Consider the following 18,738-nt stretch of genomic DNA (forward strand, 5'->3'; position numbering starts at 1 on the left):
CTGCTGCTCTGATGGTCCCGTTATGAAATGCCGTTAGTCTGACGCTGATGTAGCGGGACTCTAACCTTCCACATAATTCAGCTTCTGTCTCATCAGTCCACTGAATATTTCCCCAGACGTCTCGGGGATCATCCAGATATTCGTTGGCAGTGGTTTTCCCCTTGTAGCTCTCCAATGGAAAGCCTTAGAAATGTCTCTGTAAGCCTTTCAGACTGACGGACCTCAGTGACTTTGTTGTTCGCTCTGAGCTTCCTGACCTGCTGTCTGTCTACACTATGTGGTGCAAGACCAACATCAGGAAGATCCTGATGGACCTCTCCCATCCCAACAATGGACTCTTCTCACTGCACTTCCGCTCCCTCAAGACCAAAACAGAGAGAATGAGGAGCTTCTTCCCTCAGGCTGGACTCTCTCTCTCATTACTATACATCAGCAACTGTTTATTCCAATCTGTTTATTTGCACTTAATAATTTCCTAAATTTGTTTATCTGCACTTTGTATTTATGTTATATTATCTATAATTTGTCCTCAAATGTGCGTAATCTGTAATGTACGTAATTTTTGCTGCATTTATGGGGACAGATTCAATGCTGTTGCCTCTGCTGGATGTTAGAGGAACTGCAGCTTTTGGTTTTCAGCTCTGAATGTTGATGTTCATTCAATTAAATGTATCTAGACATTGTAAAAATGTAATATCACTGTTCAGAAGGAAAGAGAACTGAAACACACACATTAATCAGTTCATCAGGAGACTTTTATTTGTGCACTTCTGAGAACGTTTAAGAACGTGTTGACGGATGTTTGTCGTCTCATTTCATCTCCTGAGTTTCAGTGGTCACCTCTCCGTCCTCAGTGGTCTCTCTGGTGACGATCACCACTTTGCGAGTGGTGGTTTTGGAGGAAGACGAGCTGTGGGGAAACACCGAGACACAAATCCAGTTAACGTATCATTCTTTAAGCAAAAGCTAACTGCTGTTATTCAACATAACAGTTGGTGCATCTGCTAACTTTCGTATTAGTATTTTTAATCAGAGATCAGTAGCAAAGTGTTTGAAACCAAATCAGAGGGGGGAAAAGCGTGACAGTAGCTGGTTCCTGATGATCGATGTATACCAGCTCACCTGTCCAGTTCTCCATCCAGCAGCCTTCTGTACTCTGCAATCTCCATCTCCAGCCTGGTTTTGATGTCAAGCAGCATCTGGTAATCTTGTCGCTGACGCTCCAGGTCGGCCCTCAGCTGCATCAACTGTTCTTCAAGAGACGTCACCTGTCCCTGGTAACCTGCCAGCATGCTGGCGTACCTGCCCTGGGTTTCGGCTAGAGTGTGCTCCAGAGACTTTTTCTGGAGATGAGAAGAAAGAGTCTCAGAAGATTTGCAGAATCGAACACTGAGGAAAAGTCAGCAGTAAAAGGTTAAAACTCACCATACTGAGCTGTGCTTGGAGCTCGATCTCCAGACTTTGCAGGGTGCGTTTGAGCTCTGTGATCTCAGAGCGAGATGACTGAAGAACCTCTGTGCTCTCAGCGACCGTCTTATTCAGCTCATCAGACTGAAAACACACAAACTCTAAATTTTACTGGAAAAAACCCTTATTTTTCAGCCTTTGCTGTCATAAAGAGAGCTTCTTTTTCAGCTGTGTTTGTCTAAACAGATCGTATCTCAGACGAATTCATGCCTGTTTTACGGTTAAGTCTCACCTTGGTCTGGAACCAGGCCTCCAGTTCTCTGCGGTTCTTGGTAGCAACGTTCTCATAGTGATCTCTGATTTGGGCCATAACTGCAGTCAGATCCTCCTGAGGAGCAGCATCCACCTCCACATTCACCTGACCGCTCATCTGGGAGCGCAGAGTGAGCAAGTCCTGCAGAAAGGAGAAAGTATCGCCCGTAATGCAGAGATGGAGCTTTAATAACTAATAATTCATGCAATAAGTTTTACTTTGGGTCTTGAATTTCAGTCTTCTCTCTAAAAACATCAACCTGTTCTAAGTGCAATAGTTTATAAATGTGTAATCATAGTTATTTCATCCATTTAATCATTATTTTCTTCATAGTTAGTCTCTGGTTTTACTCCCACCTCCTCGTGGTTCTTCTTGAGATGGATGAGTTCCTCCTTCAGCGACTCGATCTGCATCTCCAGGTCGGATCTCGTCATCGTCAGCTCATCGAGAACCTTCCTCAGCCCAGCGATGTCAGCCTCCACACTCTGACGCATGCTCAGCTCGTTCTCGTACCTGTACAGCAACGAGCAGCATCGTTTGAGTCATCCAAACCGTGGGAGCTGTGGGAGCTGGACCTACTTTACGTCTCAGTGAGAAGCCTGGTTTGGATGGTGGGTGTTTTTTTTGCATGTGGTCACATGAGAGGTTTTTATGGTTACTTGCAAATGTTTCTGGAGATGCTCAGTCCCAAACATCAGAACTCTGTGACTGATCTGGGGATCTTTTCATTTAAAAATGGAATTCAGAATCCATCCTTTAGTGTTTCTTTGCTTAGTGGTGGATGCAGCTTAAATACTGGAAGCAGTGCATTAGATGTGCAGCTAACCCTGCGATGTATTTGTGTCTGATATGCTATTTAAACTAAAAACCAGAAAATTGAAAGTGTTCAGGGACTCACTTCATTTTGAAGTCATCAGCAGCCAGCTTGGCGTTATCAATCGTCAGGTAAAGGGATCCATTTGTGTGGGTGGCGTCGAGGATCTGAAAACAGAAGGAGGAACTATTCAGGCTTTAAATGTGGAGTGTTGTTGGGAAGAGGATATCATGTGACAGGCGTGGCTCGCCTCCCCGGCCTCACTGCCAGTTCACCACCTGCTGCAGAAATGATTAACCAACAATAAGAATATGCAAAGTGCAAACAAATTCCCCCTCATGGTTTCATGTAAAACCAGAGAGGTGACCTCGTGTGTCTCGGGTGTGGCCGCACCTGCAGGAAGTCACAGATCCTGCTGCAGGGCGCGTTGGAGAGGGGGGTCGGTTTCATGCACCTCCCGTGTTTCACATGACCTCACAGCTCTATTCTCTCTTTTGTGTCTCATCTTAGTGACATCTCACTAAGACATTTCACTGAGAACAAACTCGAGCCGAGGCAGCAGCCAAAAACGTCAGCACGTATAAAAGTACAACATGTTTGACATGAAGTACAAAAACCATCAAGCAACAGCCGAGCTCTGGCAGGACAAGCCGCCGCACGCCCTCTTCAGATCCTCATGATACGCTTTGGTATTTTCACCATGTTTACAGATGAGAAAGAACCTGCTCTCACCTTTTCCTGCAGGTCACTTATGGTGGCGTAGTAGGCAGAGTAGTCGTTCCCCTGTACTTTGGTCTTCTTCTCAAGGAACTCCTTGATCTTCAGCTCCAGCTCGGCATTGGCCGCCTCTAGCTTGCGCACCTTCTCCAGGTAGGAGGCCAGGCGGTCGTTCAGGTTCTGCATGGCCATCTTCTTGTTGTCTGAGATATCAATGGCGTCGGCCAGGTCGAAGCCACCAGACCCGAGACCTGCTGCAGCAGATGAGGAGAAGTTCCTGGGAGCGCTTGTGCTGGAGATGCGGACGCCGAACCCCCGGCGCCGCCGCACACGCTGCCGGCCCTCATGGAGCCGGGGCGAGATCCTGAGACACGGTAGGACAGGCTGGACATGCTGGAGACTTTTTTCTGCTGTGGACAGAGGCGAGGAGAGAATGAACCGGAGACCAGCTCAAGCTGCTTTTATGCAAGTGAGGGAGGGATTCAGATACGGCCCCCGCCCCAGTGCAGCACTCCACCCATACCCCCACCCCCACCATGCCTCGGGGCAGGCTGAAAGGAATTTTTTATGTGCCTTTCGAAATCTACGTCCATACCTGAGTCTCTGAGGTGAGTGGGTGTCCCCCCCTCTTCAGATCGGATTTAGCTCATCGTTTCAAACCGAAGCGTCCTCTCTCCCACGTCCAACGGATTCCTGCCATCGTGTCGCAGCCTGTCTGTTGTTTCTGTGTGTTGTGTTGTTTTTGTGCCCTGCAGGTCTGCAGCCGCTCCTCCTCCTGCTTATTGTGCAACCAAACAATGAAACACTTTGTTCCCGGCCTGCATTCTGCCTCCACCTGCTGTCAGCAAACACGGAGGGACAGTGCTCCACACCAGCATCAGGATAAGAACAACACGGAAAAACACGGAAACACAAATATCTTCTGTAAGATATTCGTGTGACCGAGGCTGTGATTGGAGTGTTTTTCACGCTACAAATTAGGAACTGCTGTTTGAGTAAATAAATGAAATCAAAATCTGACTTCAAACAGTAAAGTATACGTCTGTACACGGTCATGCTCAAAGTTCTTAATGTAGTTGTTTCAGTTTAAACGTTTTATAAGGTTTATATTAGCCTAGAGTACCCTGTAGTGCAAATATGGTCCCCGAAGGGTTTGACTCACCTCAAGGTCAAAGGTCAAACCTTCCCATACTCTTCATTTTACTTAATGGTGACCTTCTTGTGTCATTAAATAAAAAACAAAAAATAAGAGCCAGTGAAAGAACCAAACAAGTGACTTGTTGCCTGAGGATGAGTGTTGTTTATGAATGATTATGTTCCCGAGGTGACAAACCACACTCGAAAAAATGCTGCGTTATTTTCATAACTCAACTGCTGGGTAAAAGCCGTAGGTTTATAAGTTGGGTTATTGTGACTCAGGAGTCGGGTTGGTATTGTGCCGGGTTCTTCAATTCACTCCACAGCTTGACTAATTCTGCTGGGTCATAGGTCGGGCAGCTTTGATCAAATATTGGGTCAAAATTTCAATTGTTTGGGTTGAAGATAAGCCTCAGAAGAAGCCACATCATTCTTCACAAACTGCCTTTTTCAACCAGACTGTGACCTGATCAGATATCACTGGACTTCTCCACTACTATGAAATAAAACATGATAAGTAACAAGTGAATTCTAACAGTTTAAAAATCAAAGGGTTGATAATGCAATTTATTGGTTTAATCTAGAACTTTACCTACTCATTAAAGATCTTTTAACAGATAACACCAGCTAGCTTGTGATGAAGAAAGTTATTTCTACTTAAAAATGCTTCATATCATCGTTTAAAGTTATTCTTTGAAATGAGGCTGAGGTTGCTCTGTGTGACAAACTATTTAGAGATCGCTGTTTACAGAACAAAGACAGTATGAGTTTGGCTGTTGCATTTGTGGGAAAAAGGTAAAAAAAAAGAAAAAGACTACGATGACCTGGATGACTGATAACCTTCACAGATGTTTGTATTCAGCCTTATGGTTCTTAGTCAACACACAGGCTAAGTTGTTAAAGGGTTAACCTGTCGGGGCTGAGAGTGTCAGCTGCATTCAGACCCTGCTCAGCATACAGCTGATCTGCTCTTCACTTAGACGGAGGCAGTGCGAGCTGCTCTGTGACACTGGGTGAAAGCAGCCTGTCATTACTTCACAGACAAAAGCCACCGACTTAGTTGTCCGAATGATCGGTCCCAGGTACACACGCTGTGCAATCACACTTGCTTATACTTTTTAAACTTATATCTATGTACGTTCACTTGAATGAAAATTAAAAATAAGAAATGTTATCCTTGCTAACTTTTGAGTATTGTGATGGACCAAGCAGTGAAAGAACGTCAGGCACAGGTTACAGTACAAAATAAGTTTTTTTTTTTATTTAATGATAATAATAATAATGCATTGGATTTATATAGCGCTTTTCAAGGCACCCAAAGCGCTTTACAATGACATTATTCATTCACGCTCACATTCACACACTGGTGGAGGCAGCTACAGTTGTAACCACAGCTGCCCTGGGGCAGACTGACAGAAGCGAGGCTGCCATATCTCGCCATCGGCCCCTCTGGCCAACACCAGTAGGCGGGAGGGTAAAGTGTCTTGCCCAAGGACACAACGACCAGGACAGAGAGGCCCTTCCCAACCCCCTGAGCTTGGTTAAATCAAACAGAGAATTTCAAATCTTGGGCTCATAAAAGAGGTCAAAGTAACAGACCTCTTCTCGAAAGCTGGCAACAAACAATACTAACTCAAACAAACTAACCTACCTGAACGAGACAAAGGGGAAACTCAAACACAGAAAGGCGTAGAACACACAAAACCCAACTAAAACTAACATAACAAATTTCATTTCCCCCCATGATCCAGAGTAGTGGTATGACCCAATTTGCAGATCTCTGCATAGGCTTGCTCCGCCCCTCTTCCACCTCTTTGCTCATCAACCAATGGACTGGGAGCAACTGCCACTGAGCTAACTCAGGAAACAAAGAAAGATTAAATCATACATACATAACAGTGTAAACTAAAATGTGCGCACTTATTTTAGAATACAGTCTTATGTGATTGTATGAGTAAATTAATTCTAAACCAAACCAATTCTTTATTACCCTGTAAATTCAATCCTATATTTAACCTCCGAGGACCTGTGATGTCCAATAATAACCCAAAATGTGATGTCCATATGTGGACATCACATTTTGGGTTATTTAGACCAAAATACTACATTTTGCTCTACAAGGGCCTGATATCCACTTACGAGGACGTTATACTGCCACTGTTCTATTGAAATTTTAAATGAATATCCTCGTGTGTGGCTCTCATTTTTCTTAAAAACAAAAATCAGGTAACAAAAAAAAAAAAAAAAAAAAAAAAGGTAATTCTTTGTTTTTACATTCATCAGGTCCCAATCAGCCCAAATATGAAAGACAAATTAAAAATGTATGCCGTGGAAGAGCTCGGGTCTTAGGAGGTTAAAGAAAGAAAAATGTAAGTGTAGTGTTATGGTTAAGCCTCTGTTGTAACACTGATGTTTGGTAGATATTACCACTGCGTGACTGTAACCGCAGCCATCACAAGTATATTCAGTTATTCTAAAATGAACAATAAAAATATTTTAACTTTAATTAACTTTGAACATCCGTGAGGTTCACCTGAGGGGGTGAACCACACATCCATACATGAAGGGTGGAGCATCCGGATACTTATGTTACACTTAATGGAGCGCTACGGAGAACAGTGAGTATTTCTTGTGCATAAACTAAATCAGATATAAGTTTTTGTTGTTGTTGGTATTTCTGTGTGTGTGTGTGTGTGTGTGTGTGTGTGTGTGTGTGTGTGTGTGTGTGTGTGTGTGTGTGTGTGTGTGTGTGTCCTGTGATTGGGTGGGGGCAGAGAAATAACCTGGATTCCTCTCTTAGGTTCACTTCAGTGCGGTTATAAAACATCAACAGATAAATGAAGAGATTCTCATCAGTCAGCAAATTATTTAAACATTAATTCTTAACACATACACACACACACACACTATACTCTGTACACACCTATAATCTTTTGTTTTTGGATGTTGATTCCATCAGTGGTTTCTGACTGTTGGATAAAATCTGAGTTATAAATAAGTCATTGTGTAACACACTGTCATATCTGAGCTGCTTCCTCACTGAGTCAGCTGCTCGTCACCTTGCAGTAAAACCCGTCTGCAGGCAAATGTTTCCTGGGCGTCAGCACACTGGGTGCCTTTAGTCCTGACATATCACCAAGCATATAGGGACGTAGATCGACTGGTAAATTGAGAGCTTCACTTTACCGGTCGCTGCTCGTGTGGTCGTGCTGCCTAGCCTGACCTGTCTCCCCAATGTTATGTTTGTGTATTGTATGTGCGGTTGGCAAGGTATCATCTATCTTAATTGCCCCTTGGAGATAAATAAAGTTTTTTTGACTTTGACTTGACTTTACATTCAGCTCTGTCTTCACCACGACAGACCGGTACAGCGTCTGCATCACTGTAGCTGCAGCACCAACCCGTCTGTCGATCTCCTGCTCCCTTCTCCTGTCACTTGTGAACAAGACCCCAAGATACTTAAACTCAGCACCTCTAAATCTGAGGCCATGGTTCTCAGCCGGAAAAGGGTGGAGTGCCCACTCCGGGTCAGGGACGAGTTCCTGCCCCAAGTGGAGGAGTATAAGTATCTTGGGCTCTACCTGAAATCAGATTTTCAAAAGTAACTCTAATTTATATTAATAATATATTAATGTAAGTTGGAGTAAGTGATGCATTAAATAATTGTGATGTTGTATTTTAAAGACAACCCCTACATAGGGATGGGTATCGAAAACCGGTTCTTGTTGAGAACCGGTTCCCACTGTTTCAATTCCTTGGAATCGTTTGCCATTTTTGCAAACGATTCCCTTATCGATTCCAGTCGCCCCGAATGACGTCACCACGTTGCGGAGCGTCGGAGCGTACCTGGCAGGAAACACGGCGCCTAAGCAGCTCAAACGCTTAAAAGTTTGTTTATACTTTACGAGAACGGATTGTCATCTGTTCAGGGCAACTTGCAATACTTGCAAAGTAGATATTTCATTTAAAGGAGGAAACACTACGAATATGCAAAAGCATTTGCTCACAAAACACACGATAACCTTAAATGAATGTCGTGTTTTTAATTCCGCTCTGGACTCGTGAATCTCAACCCAGCAGCAGCGGTAACGTTTGCACGTCATCTCCCGTTAATGCGGCAGGTAAATAATCAGCTAACAGTGCATATTATGTTAGCGCGATCTGCTTTATTACAAAACCTGCCATTGTGCATTTAGGTGACCATGATGAGACAGACAGAGTCTGGCTGGCAGTTCTCGCTGCAGTCTACCGGTAGCGTCTCTTTTCAGGCCCGCATGTCACCGAGCAGTGACTAGTTTGTTGTCAAAACCCATCCCTACCCCTACAGCACAGCGTTGCCCCTCGACAACATGTGAGGAGCAGGACTTTGAATTCTGGATTTAACAGGGAGTCAATGAAGGGAAGCCAAAACAGGAGAAATCTGCTCTCTCTTTCTAGTCCCTGTCAGGACTCTTGCTGCAGCATTTTGGATTAACTGAAGGCTTTTCAGCGAGTTTTTAGGACATCCTGATAGTAATGAATTACAGTAGTCCAGCCTGGAAGTGATGAATGCATGAGTGCTTCTGTATCTCTGATAGACATTTGTCCTTTGACTGCATCTTGCAGCTTCACCGTCACCAACTTTGCAGCTTTAACCAGCTTTTGCGTGAATCGTCCAATTACACCACAGTTTCTGAAAACTAGGAACCTGAAATTACTGTAACTCAACAGCTAACACAGTATATTTGTTCACTTCCTTGACCTGATTAATTTAACTGAACTTAATTTGAATTTCAGCCCAAACAAAAGACACAAAACACATTTTTATTCTGAAGCTCCTCAGCAGACTTTTATTAGCATGTTTATTTCTGTGAGAGCGCCCTCTGCTGGAACTCACAGAGTGACCTCTTCTTTGTGGGAGCTCACCACCTTCCCGTCCACGACCTCCTCTACGATGACGATTTGTTTTTTGGTGGTGACGCTGGTGGGCCCAGAGGAGGTGGTGGAGGAGGTGGAGGAGGAGGTTTTGGAGGTGGTGGAGGTGGTGGTTTTGCTGCAGGAGGAGACAAACAGGACAGTCTGGATTTAATCACTGAATATAAATATTTCAGAAACATTTGTTTGCTGTCACTAAACTATTTTTCATATTTGTCTGTCCTAAATGTTTTTAAGGTAAAGACTCTGACCTGCCGGTGCCCTCTCCTTCGAGCAGCCTCCTGTACTCGGCGATCTCCATCTCCAGCCTGGTCTTGATGTCCAGCAGCATCTGGTACTCCTGGGACTGCCGCTCCAGGTCTGCCCTCAGCTGCGACAGCTGCTCCTCCAGCATCAGTACCTGGTTCTGGTAACCCGACAGCTGCATGGCGTACCGACTCTGAGTCTCAGCCAGCGTGCCCTCCAACCCAGCTTTCTGCAGGAGGCACAGAGAAGGATGCTCAGTGCGTTTTCTGAAAAGCTATGAAAACCTTCATGTGCTGTGATGTGATACTGACCATGCTGAGCTGTGACTGCAGCTCGATCTCCAGGCTCTGCAGCAACCGTTTGAGATCTGTGAGCTCTGATTTGGATGTCTGGATGGTTTCTGTGCTGGTGACGACTTCTTTGTTCAGCGCTTCTGACTGAAAGGACCAAAAACAATGTTGTGATGTTTATTTAGATCAATATTAATTCATTCACCCCTCATCCATCCAGGCACCAGGTATGATGCACCCATCATGCTCGGTGTCTACAAAACAAGCCATTAGTATTATTGTGGAGTCTTTACAACAGCTGTGGTTGTGATTTCTTCTGTATGAATAAAACTGAATTGAAAATCCAGAAACATCCTGGTGATGCTAGAGAAGAGGTCAAGAGGCTCATCTTCTGGGAACATTTATCTCTTGAGTTAAAAATCCTGCCTCACCTTCGCCTGGAACCAGGCGTCCAGTTCTTTGCGTTGCTTGGCAGCGAGACCCTCGTAGTGCTCTCTGATCTCCTCCATGACCTTGTTGAGGTCCTCCTGAGGAGCAGCGTCCACTTCCACGTTTACCTGACCGCTCATCTGAGTCCGCATGGCCAGCAGCTCCTACAAATACAACCAAGAGACACATTAATGGACATTTATTAATAGCTGGGATATTATTTATCCCAAAACACAGAGCGAGAGCTCACTCACCTCCTCGTGGTTCTTCTTGAGGAAGATCAGCTCCTCCTTCAGGCCCTCGATCTGCATCTCTAGATCGGTCCTGGACAGAGTCAGCTCATCCAGGAGTCTCCTGAGCCCGGCGATGTCGGCCTCCACAGACTGACGCATGGCCAGCTCGTTCTCGTACCTGCAGAAGAACACGAAGCATTCAGAATTTTCCCAAACAAACAGAAAAACCTCATTTGGTTGCATCTAAGCCATCGAACTATCTGCAAACACTCACCAACGACTCTCTGAGCAGCAGTCAAACTGAAACTGAAGTGAAACTGGAAATGAAGAACGTTTCAAACAGCAGAGTAAAAGCTCTGCTGTTTGAAATGTTTTGGCTTCAGCAGGAAGGCGTTGCTTTTACTTTGAAGGCCAGTGTTCGTTGCTTCCTGTTTTACTGCCGCTCTGCGAGAAGTTAGGAGTGTTTGCAGACGAGCTGCTCTCCTCTATGTAAACTTGAGTTTAGCACTGGACTAGCAACCACAGTGGTGGTTCTCTCTCGCCCAGCGACAGGGGAATGCACATTTCAGTGCTGGTTAGGTTAACATCACATGGTTAGTGGTCATGTGACTGCAAAGCCTGAATAGTGCTAATATACAGCAAGAGCTACCTTAAGGAAATAAGAGTGACAGTGAGTGAAAAGTGGGTGTGGTTTAGGAGAGAGTGTCACACACACAGGATCTGAAAGAGTGTTATTTAATTATGATGTCATGCTGTGGTTTGCAGGCGTGATAAAGTCATAAATTAAAAAGCTAGCTGCACACAGCTACGGAGTTACCGTTACATTTTTTCTTTATTTTCTTGTTGCGTATTAAAATCTTTTAAAAACTCAGACTGAGGTCTTAAGCTTAATGTGTGCTTCCCCTAAACACGAGCCACTACGAGTCACCCTGATTCATATTTGACTGGAAAAATAAACCCTGAAATATTTTTTTCATTCACATTCAGCATGTCACAACAGATAAATGAACTGTTGGCTTCATTAACAAACTCGTTCACTCACTTGAGCCTGAAGTCTTCAGCGGCCAGCTTGGCGTTGTCGATGGAGAGGTAGATGCCTCCGTTGATTTTGGTAGCATCCTGGATCTGAAGGTGAAAACAGGGCAGTTTAAGAATATCGTATTTTACAGGTGAAGACAAACTTACAGAGCACCGAGTTCAGCTTTATGTGATGATGTCATCATAAATATAAATGATACATTTCTCCAGTGAGGTTTTTAATCTGCTCATTTCTTTTATCTTCACACTGCACAAACAGATTTTCTTAGTTTCTGTGAAAAGTGATGAAACTGTGAGGCTGTGATGTCACACCTTCATCTTTCTCGGATGCTTCCTTCTGTTCTGACTCTTATTTACCTTCACATCCTCCTTTGTGTTTTACTCTCTGACTGCACTGCTTTGCTTTTTTCTGCTTCAGGAAACAGACGGTGGAGCTGAAGATGAAGCTGATGCAGGGCTGAGCGATGCTGTGTGCGCACCTCGGTCATGTGACTAAACAAAGGTGAGCCTACCTTTCCGTGCAGCTCTGCGATGGTTTTGTAGTACTGGCTATAGTCTTTGGCAGAGGGGGAGGTCTTCTTCTCCAGGAACTCTCTGATCTTCTTCTCCAGCTCGGCATTGGCCGCCTCCAGCTTGCGCACCTTGTCCAGGTAGGAGGCCAGACGGTCGTTCAGGTTCTGCATGGTGGCTTTCTCATTGGCAGAGAGCCCAACGCTGTCACCAGCACCACCTCCAAACCCGAAACCACTGCCACCTGCTCCACCGCCACCACCTGCTCCACCAACGAAGCCGAAGCTGTAGGCAGATCCACTTCCACCACCGCCACCACCACCACCACCACCACCACCAAACAGAGACATGGCAGATGAAGCAGTAGACATTCTGACTCCTCCCATGGCGCCGGAAAGGGACCTGCTGCTGCCCCGGTACATTCCCCCACTAGTAGATCTGAAGGACGTCATCTCGTGTGATGATGAGGATGAAGGATGCTGTCTTTCTGCTTCAGCTGAAGAGGAGAAAGTGGAGCGCTCAGACAGCGCAGGATTTTTTATACTCTCAGATGAGCGAGTGAGGAGGAGGAGGGATGATGGTGAGCTGGCGCCGAGCCTGGGAGGAGACACCTGTGATTGTTTCGGTCACGAACAGCAGAAATCTTAATGGTTTAGGGTGTGCCTGAGAATGTGGAATCCACTTACAGTCAACACAGTGAATAACAGACATCACGCCAAGTTTCATTTCACATCAGAGGGGCTGACAGGTTCGAGGAAACCAGTTCAGACACAGATGATATTTAGTTAGAGCCTCCGATCAAAACAAATCATGTCTCAGCTGCACAGGAGTGACCCTCCTGATGTGTTGCGTTGCTTTCATGCTCGTTTAGCAGTTTAATCTTCAGTAAACTGAGGAGCGGCTGAAACTCGAGGTCCAAAGTTCAACCAAACACTTCTGAAAAGACGCAGAGCTCAAGAGATTATCCTGCATTAACCCATCGATTCTGGCCCCGAGAGAAGATGAATCACAGCCCTGCAGTTTTACATGCATTTTTCATCCATGCCTGTCCAGAGCCATAAAGCATAAAACACGTCTATTCGAATCATCAGGGATATTTCACTGTCATACTTTAAAGTGTTCCTCACTTTACTCATATTTTGAGTGTTAAAGTGTCCTAGTTGTTGACATAGTTATAGTGTCATTTTAAACAAAAACGGACAAAACAAAGCCAAAGGCTCATCACGTCTGACTCCACGCAGACGTGATGAGAAGCATTTCTCTTTTTACACAAAGAGTCGTTAAAGATGCAAACAAATTAAATCAAATCTCCATTAAATTTGTGTTGCAAATAAAAACAATTTTGCTGTTGTTTAAATTGAAATTATCTCACTTCCAGTAAATAATATGCCCAGTGCTCTGTGGTCAACAACTCCCTGCCTCCCGCTCTGTCCTGACCCTGTCCAGGTCTGGTGCCCAGCTTTTCTCGGTCCTCCCTGTTCTCCGTTTCCTTGCAGGCTCCAGGTCGGGCCACGGCTCTGTTGGCCTTCAGACTGAGATGACTTGATGCAATTACTGGACTTGTGCAGCTTTTCCATGCTCCACACAGCAGCACTGACCTGAGCCAATGTAGTCTGGAGTCTCAAGAAGTCCTTTTTTCAAGGGGCGTTTGTGGCCTAGGAGGTAGAGCGGGTCATCCAATTCTCGGGTCTCTGAGCTACACACTGAAGTATCCTGAAGCAAGAACCCAACGTCAGAGTTGCCCCTGTTGAAGTGTTTAAAAGTCAAAATAGTAAAGCAGAAAACTGATGGGATGGGGTTAGAGTAGGGGTCAGGGGTCATTAGTGTTCAGTGTGATCTTACCTGTGGACGAGCAGGAACGCTCAGTCTGTGTGAAAACTGTGACCTTCCTCAGGCTGCAACAAACCGTTCTGCTATCATGTGTCCATGCGAATAAAAACATTTATTGTTCTGATTGTGTACATTTTACAAGGACAGAAAAGGACAGATGAGCTCCCCCGATGGCCTGATGTGACCTGATGGTGCGATTCTGCGCTCCACCTTGTAGGGGAAAAACGCTCCTGCAAGACTCTGAGTGCACACAAGTCCTGACATGTCAGCGTATAATGGGAGTAATCACAGCTTTAATGATTTGTAAAGTGTTTTTGTGGTGCGGGTGTAGCTGGGTGCGTTCATGCTGCAGGTGTTCTCCCGACCGCTGCTCCCAGGCTGCAGGGCTAAACACTCGCTAAAGTCTGATTGAGGTGATAATGACGAATAAATGAATAAAACTTCTGTGTAACGAAGCAAAAGCAGAGCGCTTCAGACTGCAGTGTGTGCAGATGGTGTTTGTGGATGTGGACTAGGACTCGGTCCGCACGCGTGAAGTGATGATTTTAAGGATTTAAAGATTATTTAACATCTTTTATTTTTGAGGAGCTCAGCGTGAAACCTGGAAAACTGTTGGCTAGATAAGGTCTGTGAAGGCGCTCAGTCATCCCGGTCATCATAAGGAGCTTTGAAGGAACCGATAAACTGTGGCCTCTGTTTGCAGCAGGTGCTCGTGCCAAACCGGCCAGATAAACAAATTTCACAGCAGCTAATTACGTGCAGGTAACCGCTAAACTGTGCTTGGCTGTTCCACTGCTAGGCCACTGTTAGCAGGATGACATCATCCATCTGCTTTAACAACCATCCCACCGCCATCATAGTTGTTATAGTTTACATTTGTTGTTTTAGTTTCAGTCCGAGTTTTATTTTTTCCTTCTTCAGTTTCAGTCATGTAAAAATCGGTTCCTCGCTCACTGACCCGAGAAACAAAATCAAGGCTGATTTCTTTTTATTGCAATGTTGAACTGATCATTACTTAATATTCAGACTTCACTGGGCTGATTTTGATTTCACGTGATTTTTTATATTAAGATATTTCTTTGGTATTAATCCCAAAGGAGGAGCTCTTTGCTAATAAAAACTCTGGTTGCAGATTGTGTGTGTGCTCGGCTCCACTTGATCATAAGCATCAAACATAATGCACAACAACTCAAACAGACAGACTCTAGAGTCTGGAGCAGTTTTAGGAGGCAGACCTTCCTGATAATGAGAAATCATTTCAACAGTACGTTCCCGGGTTTCCAGATCAGCTCAGCTCCTCGAGCTTTAAACTCAATGACGGGAAAAAAATCTGTAAAATCCCCAAAACACGCAGGCATGTCTCCTGTGGGTCTGATGAAGATAAAACAGGAACTTTCTCGTTATTTCACTGAATGCAAACTGTAAAAAAGATGCCGTTCCTGGGATTTAAAGTCTTTCCTCCTCGTGTGTCAGTAGGACAAAGGTGAAATCAGCTGTTTAAACTTTGGCCTGATCCCTGCTGAATGACAAAAACAGTCAAAGACCAAAATGTGAGTCCTGCTCAGGAGTGCACGCATGCAGACTCTTGTCTCTGTTATCAGGCATCCCACATAGCAGACAGGTCTGGCCCGGATCTGGTATCAAGCCGGCACTGCTGGCTGACTTCTGGCATGATAAGACGTATGTCATCCAGATATGGGCCAGGCCTGGCATAGATGGTACTGTCTACTTGGTGGTATGTCACATCTGGCTCGATTGTGGTTTGGGTTATGTGGCCCAGGCCCATAGAAAACAGGTCTGGCCCGGATCTGGCATCAAGCTGCCACTTCTGACTGACTGGTGTCACGGCAGGGTGTATATCAACCAGATGTGAGCCAGGTCTGCAATGATGGCACTGTTTATGTTCCTATTTTCCTATTTTAGTTAGACCCAAATGCCATGTTGCAATACTATACTGCTATGGTAGCCAACGTTTCAAATGCAGGTTTGACAGGTTTGTGAGTGTAGACTTTATCCAAAACCTAGTGAGGGTTTACTTGTCTTTGCTAGTAGGTGGCTGTAGCTCAGGTGGTAGAGCAGGTCACGTACTGATTGGAAGGTTAGTGGTTCGATCCCTGGCTCCTCCAGTCTGCAAGAGTATGAATGTAATTAGGAAGCACTTAGTTTAGAAGATGAGTGTGGTGTGTTGTATAGAGCACTTTGAGTAATCCGGGACAGTAGAAAAGCGCTATATAAGAATCAGTCCATTCACTGTCTGAACAGAGTTTTGTCATGTTACTTTTGCACTATTATGTTCCAGCACATGTTGTTATTTCATGGCTTGATTGAGGTACACACTAGGCTGACATCTGGGCCAGCACAGGGCCAGCAGTGTGTCTGCAGCTGGCCCATGTGTGGGCCACCTCTGGCAAACCTGATCTGGGCCACCAAAGGGCCGTCATTCTTTGCAGTATGTGGGCCATGTGTAAGCATATTGTGAGGGCCAGATCCGGGCCATACCAATTTTGCTATTTGGGCATGAGACCTTTTTAACAGAGAGCCTCTGCAGCAGGTTAAATCCTCTGTTGGTTTCATTTGATAAAGTTGGTTTTTCTTTAAGCTGACATTATTTTTCCTCCCAGTGTGGCCAATTGGGACCAGAGGGGAGCCACTGGGACAGAGAACTCCATGTTGGACAGCCGAATTTGGCCTCCATGTCTCTGTTTGCCTCCCAAGAGCATTAAATAACAGTTTCCAGGATCAGATTCAGCCTTTGTTGGCCAACAATGGACTTCCTCTCAGTGAGCCTTTCATTCAGTGCAAAATATAAAAAGTGAAGTTATGAGGACCTCACAGACTGTCAGAGCATTAACGAGGATTAGTGAGTCAGCTCTGTGGTTTCCTGGAGAAACCGCCACAGTTATGGGATTAAGTCCGTCCTGCAGCTGCTTTTAAACAGACCTGCTCTCACATTTAATTCTTTCATGGATTTGTTTTAACACTGAGCTGTGTTTCTGTCATCCTGCTCCCAGGAGAAGCTCTGGTTCTGAGGTCAGATTAACGTGTTAGCTGTGTTGAGGTTAAAGTCACAGCTGTCCGTGTTTCTGCCTGTTAAATCACCATGGTAACAGATGCTGAACACATCACCTGGTCATGAGCAGGTAACGTTGAGAGGTTTGGTTCAAAATCCGCTGGGCTGCTCCATGTTACCAAAAACCACTGAATGCTGTGTCACTGAACATGATCATGTGATCATGGGATCATGTGATCATACGCCAATGCAGAAAACCCCTAAATGCTGCTGTGCTGCTGCAAACACAGAACACACACCTGATCAACCAATCACATCCATTCACTGTGATGTCATTTCCTTCATCAGGCTGTGGAACGGGAAGCGTTCATGTTTCCATGGATCCAGCCGTCACCGTAGAAATAAATGGCGGCACTGAGCACGCTCAAACAAAATCATCTTGATTTTCCTGATCGGAGCAGGTGGCGCGTACAGGGATCATTTTGTGTGGAAGAAGGGTCACATGACCTGTGAAACGCCTGTTTTTTGTGAGCGTGCTCAGAGTTTGAAGCAGAGAACCCGGCTTAAAGAAAAAGTTAATAACCACTGTGGTGATACCTGTTATCTGACTGGGTTTTAGGTTTGGTCAAGCCAGCTAACAGAGAATCCTGGTTTTATTGAACCTCTGTAATGTCTCCATTTTACTGAATACTTTTTTATTCTTTTGATTCGTTTATTCATTGGGTGAGTGAAGGGGCAGGGTTAAAGATGGCAGTGAGATCTGCTCTGACAGTTTGGAGACGAGTCATGGAGGCTGAGACGGTCTGAGCATGCGCAGAGGAGGAGGGTAGAGGATGAAGATGGAGCTGTCAGGCAGGAGGAGAAGAGGAAGACCTCAGAGGAGGTTCATGGATGTAGCGAAGGAGGACATGCAAAGGATGTGACGGAGGAGGATGCTGAGACAGGAGCAGGTGGAGGTAGCTGAAAAAAGAGAATTTCCACAAATCAGATGTCTGTGATCACCATTTTCGTGTTTTTCAGAGACAAAAGGAAGAACTTTATTTTTATAGCACCTTTCTTTGCTAAAGTTAAAAACAGAAATCAAACAGAAAATCCTTGAAGTGAATTCCAGCTGTTACCCAGTGCTGCTCACAGGGATCACTTTGGGATCATCGCTGACACCGTGCGACCTTCACGGTGCATTACTGTGAACAGATCTTCGCCTTTAACCTCAGTTCATTTCTGTGGAAGCTGAGGCGAGTAAAGGAGGAGCAGTTCTGTTTTAAGGTGCAGATCTGAGTCCTGCAGAGACTTGCCCCCCTGGACCCGGTAACCTGAGCCGCCCACCTGAGGCACCAGCTTTACCTAACAGATCACTACAGAGGGGCGGGGCTTACTCAGACTGGAGCCCACAGGTGTGTCTGTGTGACAAAGTGTCGCTGTGTTTCTGGATCTTTGATCTGACTCAAATTAAAAACTGTTTTCTTTTCATCAGCTTTGGTTTAATTTATAAAGCAGTGACTTACACCAGCGAACCCACACACACACACACACACACACACACACACTGTGCAGTAGATAAAGTGGAACTCTCTGAACATTTGCTTGGAAAGCAAAGTCAGACCCTCCTGAATCACGTCTGGGATACATGAGGCTCAGCAGGCCTGCAGCTCGAGTGCTGCGGTCATTAAAGGACGACAAAGAAACCTGCTGATAATCTGACTGCAGGACATTTTCTTTAGATTCCGAAATACAGCAAAGTAAAGAGGTGTTAGGATGTGTGCACCGTGGAATTAAAGGCTTGTTACTCTAAGACTGAAAAGGAGTGAAAGCAGACAAACGGCTGAAATGCTTCCAGACCTGCACTGCAG

General features: G+C 45.1%; 2 protein-coding genes across 2 annotated transcripts; both read right to left on the reverse strand.

Annotated features, from left to right (window-relative positions):
* Window positions 1–737: 737 nt before the first annotated feature.
* Window positions 738–3,696, reverse strand: cyt1l (type I cytokeratin, enveloping layer, like). Its single transcript, XM_003442552.5, is given in 8 exon segments — window positions 738–910; window positions 1,123–1,343; window positions 1,426–1,551; window positions 1,700–1,861; window positions 2,077–2,233; window positions 2,619–2,701; window positions 3,267–3,562; window positions 3,565–3,696. Coding segments are annotated over 8 exon segments (1,224 nt in total). The 5' UTR covers window positions 3,644–3,696; the 3' UTR covers window positions 738–810.
* Window positions 3,697–9,188: 5,492 nt separating this feature from the next.
* LOC100711368 (keratin, type I cytoskeletal 13) lies at window positions 9,189–12,565 on the reverse strand. The gene is made up of 7 exons (XM_005469168.4): window positions 12,051–12,565; window positions 11,543–11,625; window positions 10,522–10,678; window positions 10,270–10,431; window positions 9,860–9,985; window positions 9,554–9,777; window positions 9,189–9,420 (listed from the first exon to the last, which is right to left on the reverse strand). The coding sequence occupies exons 1-7, from the start codon at window positions 12,498–12,500 to the stop codon at window positions 9,261–9,263; spliced, it is 1,362 nt and encodes a 453-aa protein (XP_005469225.3). The 5' UTR covers window positions 12,501–12,565; the 3' UTR covers window positions 9,189–9,260.
* Between the last annotated feature and the right edge of the window lie 6,173 nt (window positions 12,566–18,738).

This window comes from Oreochromis niloticus, linkage group LG4 (genome assembly GCF_001858045.2).
Source record: "Oreochromis niloticus isolate F11D_XX linkage group LG4, O_niloticus_UMD_NMBU, whole genome shotgun sequence".
NCBI lineage: Eukaryota > Metazoa > Chordata > Actinopteri > Cichliformes > Cichlidae > Oreochromis > Oreochromis niloticus.

What these genes read in the sequence shown, in the direction of transcription:
- LOC100711368 (XM_005469168.4), bottom strand. Translation starts at nt 12,500, where the DNA reads ATGACGTCCTTCAGATCTACTAGTGGGGGAATGTACCGGGGCAGCAGC. An exon ending in ACGCCTGGTTCCAGGCGAAG is followed by an intron (nt 9,986 to 10,269) that starts GTGAGGCAGGAT and finishes TGGTCCTTTCAG; the next exon opens with TCAGAAGCGCTGAACAAAGA. An exon ending in GAAGGAGAGGGCACCGGCAG is followed by an intron (nt 9,421 to 9,553) that starts GTCAGAGTCTTT and finishes CTCCTCCTGCAG; the next exon opens with CAAAACCACCACCTCCACCA.